The following is a 7,500-nucleotide window of genomic DNA, read 5'->3' as shown; positions in this document are numbered from 1 at the left end:
TCTTTTGAAGTGTGTGTATTTCAGAGTCTTTGTGTTGTTTCAGCTGCTCAATGGCCTGGTGGAGCACCGACACACTCTCACCCAGAGATGATAACAACTCCAGCAGAGTGGTACCACACTTCGCATCTAACACACACACACACACACACACACACACACACACACACACACACACACACTATAAAACAACAGGTGCAGGTGTAACACAATGCAACCATCTGTATCTCTTAATATACTGTATAGACATTTATAACACAAACACACACACCATATAATAGATATTATGAGTGTGATACCGATACCGTTTGGGAGTTCAGACGGTGTGATCCGAGTGAAGGCACTGCTCCTGCTGCCCATGCTCTCAACTGGGTCTTCTTCCTCTACACACACACACACACACACACACACACACACACACTGTATTCTGGGACACTGTATGTTTTATTATTAAATACTGTCACCAGGTAATATTATTATTAGTTAATTCACTTGAGTCGGCGCCCACAGGTTTTTAGGCTCCGCCCACTTGCCCTTACCTGACCCTAAGGTGATTAGGTGTTCAGGGCAGAACCCAGGTTTCATCAGTGTGACCTTAATCATGGTCTGGGATTTTTGTACTCGTTAGGAGTAAAAAAAATACCTACAGCACCTTTAATTGCCCCTTACTTCATATAATAATCTGATCTATCAGTCATCTTACATACCCCTTTATTTACCCTTCAGGCTGTCCAGTATCTACCCCTCTACCCCGGTCTCTGTGTGTGTGTGTGTGTGTGTGTGTGTGTACACACCTGGGAGAGTCGGTGGCTCTGAGGCACATGATTGCTCTTCAGTCAGGGCGTTCATGACACAGTGAAGGAACGAGCTGCTGGGCTGAGGAACAGCTGAAGGGTCAGTCTGGACCATACCATCTTCACTCTGAGAAAGAGAGGGGGATTAAATGTCTGGAGCAGCAGCTCTGCCTCACGTCGGGCTGCATGTTTAATTCACCGTATAACGTGTGCGTGTACCTTGTGGTTGTGGTGCTCAGTGGTGTGTGTGATGATGTTGAGAGCACACACACGCTGCAGCAGTAGAGAGGTGTCCAGTGTGGCCTGAGCCAGCTGTTCTCCCTGATCCAACAGCATGAGCCGAGCTTTATCACGAGTACTGACCAGCTCCTGCTGCACACACTCTTTCTCCACACTGCACATACACACCATCAGACACACACACACACACACACACACACTTATATGTTCAGAACACAACTGTAATAGGGCCAAAGGTGGGTGTTTTTGTGTTTGCTTGTCCATGTGTGTGTGTGTGTGTGTGTGTGTGTGTTAGTGTTACCGCAGCTGCTGAATCTCCACTCGGAGGTCCTCACACTCCAAGTTTCTCTCTCTTAGACCCTGAAGGTGTGAACGCAGCAATCCCTCACTCTCAGCCAATTGCTCTCGGGTCATCTCGTTCTCCGCCTGAAGGAACTACACACACACACACACACACACACACACACACACACACACACACACACACACACACACACACACACACACACACACACACACACGGTTTTATTTAGGGCTGCAACAACTAATCAATAAAATCAATAATAATTGATGATGAAACTCGTCAGCGAGTGGCGTTAGTGATTGTTTGGGCTACTGAAGTTACGGGTCTGCGTGACGATAAGAGAACACACCCGCTTGTGAAATGGTGGAGAGTTCCGACATCACAGCATTTTTTATTAAACTCAACAAAGAAGCCTGAGCATGGAAGTACCACAGTGATGCACGAGCACGTGAAAAGAAAACACAGTGGAGTCACGGATGAGGGTGAAACATCAGCACGGGGAGTAAAAACTGGTGAAAATGGTGTCGTTTAATGAGGTGTTCTTGTGTAAACTGGACCTGAGCGTCAGGTCACACAATCAGTTCACTTCAGACATCGTGATTCAATGAAACCGCTGTGAACAAACACTCAGTCTAAAAGCAGCAGTAAACAATCACATTTTTACTCACTGATGTGGTTTTCAGCGACTGTTTATGCATCTGTACATTAATTATTATTGTTTCTATTTTTAAATGAAGCCTGTAGACGTCCTGCATTTCTCCATTTCATTCTCTTCTTATAGCTTTCGTCTACTACAACAGTAACGTGTGTTTTTAATCGTGATTTACCGAGACTTTACTACATTCAAATGCTTATTTTCAATATTTGTATATTTAATTTATGCATATATTTAATTATTATACAAAATTAAATTAATTATTGGTTATTATAATTATTAATTATATTCTAGATGCATCTTCACAGCTAAACAAAACTCTATTTCAAAAAATAGTCAAAACAATGTTGTATTTTATATTGATTATTAAAGCATGGTTGTCAACTTGCCATCTGCATTTCTCATTAAAAACAATGCAAATTCTAAATTATTAAAAAAATAATAATAATAATCATCATCCAATTAATCAATTATCAAAATAATCGTTAGTTGCAGCCCTACTTCAATTCATCACACTCATTGTTTCCCCTTTATTACCTCTCACTAGTACTCTTACCCTCATCTCCTTCACCATCATCTTCTTCACCCTCATCTTCTTCACCCATACCCCCTTCACTCTAACCCTCATCTCCTTCACCCTCACCCTTATCTCCTTCACCCTCCTCACCCATACCCTCATCCACTTCACCCTCACCCCTTCACTTTTACCCTCATCTTCTTTACCCTCACCCCTCTCAACCTCACCCTTATCCTCATCCCCGTCACCCTCACCCTTACCCTCATCCCCTTCATCCTCACCCTTACCCTCATCCCCTCAACCTCACCCTTACCCTCATCCCAGTCAACCTTACCCTTACCCTCACCCTCCTCACCCATACCCTCATCCACTTCACCCTCACCCCTTCACTTTTACCCTAATCTTCTTTACCCTCATCCCCTCAACCTCACCCTTATCTCCTTCACCCTCACCCTCCTTACCCATACCCTCATCCACTTCACCCTCACCCTTTCACTTTTACCCTCATCTTCTTTACCTCACCCCTCTCAACCTCACCCTTATCCTCATCCCCGTCACCCTCACCCTCATCCCCTTCATCCTCACCCTTACCCTCATCCCCTCAACCTCACCCTTACCCTCATCCCAGTCAACCTTACCCTTACCCTCACCCTCCTCACCCATACCCTCATCCACTTCACCTCACCCCTTCACTTTTACCCTCATCTTCTTTACCCTCACCCCTCTCAACCTCACCCTTATCCTCATCCCCGTCACCCTCACCCTTACCCTCATCCCCTTCATCCTCACCCTTACCCTCATCCCCTCAACCTCACCTTACCCTCATCCCAGTCAACCTTACCCTTACCCTCACCCTCCTCACCCATACCCTCATCCACTTCACCCTCACCCCTTCACTTTTACCCTAATCTTCTTTACCCTCATCCCCTCAACCTCACCCTTATCTCCTTCACCCTCACCCTCCTTACCCATACCCTCATCCACTTCACCCTCACCCTTTCACTTTTACCCTCATCTTCTTTACCTCACCCCTCTCAACCTCACCCTTATCCTCATCCCCGTCACCCTCACCTCATCCCCTTCATCCTCACCCTTACCCTCATCCCCTCAACCTCACCCTTACCCTCATCCCAGTCAACCTTACCCTTACCCTCACCCTCCTCACCCATACCCTCATCCACTTCACCCTCACCCCTTCACTTTTACCCTCATCTTCTTTACCCTCATCCCCTTCATCCTCACCCTTACCCTCATCCCCTCAACCTCACCTTACCCTCATCCCAGTCAACCTCACCCTTACCCTCATCCCCTCAAGCTCACCCTTACCCTCATCCCAGTCAACCTTACCCTTACCCTCACCCTCCTCACCCATACCCTCATCCACTTAACCTCACCCCTTCACTTTTACCCTCATTTTCTTTACCCTCACCCCTCTCAACCTCACCCTTACCCTCATCCCCGTCAACCTCACCCTTACCCACATCCCCGTCAACCTCACCCTTACCCTCATCCCAGTCAACCTCACCCTTACCCTCATCCCAGTCAACCTCACCCTTACCCTCATCCCCTCACCCTAGTCAACACCACCCTTACCCTCATCCCAGTCAACCTCACCCATACCCTCATCCCCTCACCCTAGTCAACCTCACCCATACCCTCATCCCTCTCACCCTAGTCAACCTCACCCTTACCCTCATCCCAGTCAACCTCACCCATACCCTCATCCCCTCACCCTAGTCAACCTCACCCTTACCCTCATCCACCTCATCCCAGTCAACCTCACCCTTACCCTCATCCCCGTCAACCCCCTTATCCCCGTCAACCTCCCCTTATCCCCGTCAACCTCCCCTTACCCCGTCAACCTCCCCTTACCCCGTCAACCTCACCCTTACCCTCATCCCAGTCAACCTCACCCATACCCTCATCCCAGTCAACCTCACCCATACCCTCATCCCAGTCAACCTCACCTTACCCTCATCCACCTCATCCCAGTCAACCTCACCCTTACCCTCATCCCCGTCAACCTCACCCTTATCCCCGTCAACCTCACCCTTATCCCCGTCAACCTCACCCTTACCCTCATCCCCGTCAACCTCACCCTTATCCCCGTCAACCTCACCCTTACCCTCATCCCAGTCAACCTCACCCATACCCTCATCCCAGTCAACCTCACCCATACCCTCATCCCAGTCAACCTCACCCTCATCCCCTCACCCCAGTCATCCTCACCCTTACCCTCATCCCCGTCAACCTCACCCTTACTCTCATCCCCCTCATCCCAGTCAACCTCACCCTTACCCTCATCCCAGTCAACCTCACCCTCATCCCAGTCAACCTCACCCTTACCCTCATCCCAGTCAACCTCACCCTTACCCTCATCCCCCTCATGCCCATCAACTTAAACCGTACCCTCATCCCCCTCGAACTCACCCTCATCCCTCCCCCCACACTCTTACCACCACACTAGATATGATAACTCTATAATAGACTATAGGTCATAATGAGTGATGTCTCAGTGAAGATGTAAGTGTGTGTGTTTGTACCTCACTCATCTCCTTGGTGTTAGACAGTTCAGTTTGGACTCGTGTGAGTCTGTGCAGCTGCAGTTGCTGGTTCTCCGTTTCAGTGCTGAGTTCAGAGATTAGATGGTCTCTCTGCTCCAACATCTGTTCTAACTCCCCCACCCTCCTCTCACACACAACCAGGGCAGCCTGGAGACTACAGGGAAGGGGCAGGGGTAAATAAACACACAATCAGGTACAGAGTCAACACAAAATCAAAATCCAACAGTTTAATTATACACCCTTTAGAAATGAAAACAGGAATAATAATGAGTGTATACAACACCCACATCACTCAGTTCTACAGGTGAGTGTGTGTGTGTGTGTGTGTGTGTGTGTGTGTATACACCTGTCTGCTCTCTCAGTGGCCTGCTGAGTGTCGTGCAGTGAGCGCTGCAATCTGAAACGATAAAATCATCATCAGCTCACACCAGCATCACTGATCACTACCTCACAGGGGATAAACTCCACCCACAGCACCTCAAACCCCACCAACAAAACCCCGCCCCTGGAGGGCACCAAACCCCACCCCTGGAGCACATTAAACATGTTTCTGATTTTAAACAAATATGATTTAAAAAAATTATTAATAATATTTCATCACAATAATGAGAAATTCAGTTCAGATATAAAGCTGGACTTAAAATCCCAGAATGCAGTGCAGTTCTACACTAGAGCCTTGGCTTGTACCATGTTAGCACTGACAGCTCTATTAGCTCGACATTGGCATCATCTGTTTGAGCTCCTGTTTAGTCCAGGAGCATGAGAGCTAATCTCTGCTGCACCAAAGAATTCTGGGTAATGCAGGAAACTAAGAAATACATGATTAAATTCTGTGTGTGTGTGTGTGTGTGTGTGTGTGCGCGCGCGTGTGTGTGTGTAGGGCGTACTTGCTGGTCTCGGAAGCGAGTGTTTGCTCCAGGAAAGTGTAAGAGGCGAGAGAAGAGGAAACCGTAGCAGAGAGTTCAGTACTCTTCCTCTGTAACTGAGAACGTTCATCCTCTACCTCAGACAGCTGCTCACGCAGAACCGCCATCTCTGTCTCACACACACACACACACACACACACACACACACACACACACACACACACACAATTAGAATGTATTCTGTAAGTATCCGTACTCCCTATAAACCTGTCTGAACACTCTGGTTATATGTACAAATCTTCTTCTTTCGGCTGCTCCCATTAGGGGGCGCCACAGAGGATCATCCGTCTCCATACCCCCCTGTCCTCTACATCTGTCTTCACTCACCACATCCATAAACCTCCTTCTTGGTCTTCCTGGTGTCTCCATCCTTAGCATTCTCCTACTGATATACCCCATGTCACTCCTCTGCACATGTCCAAACCATCTCAATCTCACCTCCCTCACCTTGTCTCCAAAACATCCTACATGCGCTGTCCCTCTAATAAACTCATTTCTAATCCTGTACATCGTCGTCACTTTCTACGAACATCTCAACATCTTCAGCTCTGCTACCTCCAGCTCCACCTCCTGTCTTTTACTCAATGTCACTGTCTCTAATCCATACAACATCTCAGGTCTCACCACAGTCCTATAAACTTTCCCTTTCACTCTCACAGATACTCTTCTATCACAAATCACTCCTGCTATCACTCTTCTCCACTCACTCCACCCTGCCTGCACTCTTTTCTTCACTTCTCTAACACACTCTCCATTACTTTACACTGTTGACCCCAGGTACCTGAACTCCTCCACCTTCTCTACCTCTTCTCCCTGCAACCACATTACTCCACTGCCCTCCCTCTCATTCACACACATGTACTCTGTCTTACTCCTACTGACTTTCATTCCCCTTCTCTCCAGCGTGTACCTCCACCTCTCCAGGCTCTTCTCCACCTGCTTCCTACTATCACCACAAATCACAATATCATCCACAAACATCATAGTCCACAGAGACTCCTGTCTGACCTCGTCCTTCAACCTGTCCATTACCACTGCCAACAGGAAAGGGCTCAGAGCAGATCCTTGATGCAGTCCAACCTCCACCTTGAACCAGTCTGTTGTTCCTACTGCACACTTCACTGCTGTCACACTGTCCTCATACATGTCCTGCACCACCCTCACATACTTCTCTGACACACCAGACTTCCTCATACAATACCACAACTCCTCTCTCCACCCTGTCATACGCTTTCTCTAAATCCACAAACACACAATGCAGCTCCTTCTGTCCTTCTCTATACTTCTCCATCAACATTCTCAAAGTAAATAATGTGTCTGTGGTGCTCTTCCTCGGCATGAAACCATACTGCTGCTCACAGATGGTCACCTCTTCTCTCAGCCTGGCTTCCACTACTCTTTCCCATAACTTCATGGTGTGACTGATCAACTTTATTCCCCTGTAGTTACTGCAGGTCTGCATATCTCCTTTAGAAAACTCTGTCTAACAATCAGCTCTGGAGG

At 47.7% G+C, this 7,500-nt stretch overlaps 1 protein-coding gene across 3 annotated transcripts in view; it reads right to left on the bottom strand.

The window, feature by feature from the left end:
• Positions 1 to 7,500, bottom strand: part of spag5 (sperm associated antigen 5) — a 19,020-nt gene that overhangs the window by 2,229 nt on the left and 9,291 nt on the right. For 2 of the 3 annotated variants that reach the window (XM_046875374.1, XM_046875382.1), the window contains exons 13-20: positions 5,959 to 6,106; positions 5,418 to 5,468; positions 5,051 to 5,225; positions 1,333 to 1,466; positions 1,011 to 1,185; positions 792 to 918; positions 297 to 380; positions 1 to 126 (exon numbers count right to left, since the gene is read on the bottom strand). The exon at positions 1 to 126 is cut by the window's left edge and continues 4 nt beyond it. In XM_046875374.1, the coding sequence (XP_046731330.1) occupies positions 1 to 126; positions 297 to 380; positions 792 to 918; positions 1,011 to 1,185; positions 1,333 to 1,466; positions 5,051 to 5,225; positions 5,418 to 5,468; positions 5,959 to 6,106 (1,020 nt within the window). The remainder of the gene's footprint in view (positions 127 to 296; positions 381 to 791; positions 919 to 1,010; positions 1,186 to 1,332; positions 1,467 to 5,050; positions 5,226 to 5,417; positions 5,469 to 5,958; positions 6,107 to 7,500) is intronic. The other variant, XM_046875390.1, reaches the window with a different exon arrangement.

Source organism: Silurus meridionalis, chromosome 2, assembly GCF_014805685.1.
Source record: "Silurus meridionalis isolate SWU-2019-XX chromosome 2, ASM1480568v1, whole genome shotgun sequence".
NCBI classification, from domain to species: Eukaryota; Metazoa; Chordata; class Actinopteri; order Siluriformes; family Siluridae; genus Silurus; species Silurus meridionalis.
This window is presented reverse-complemented; position numbering and strand designations above follow the sequence as displayed.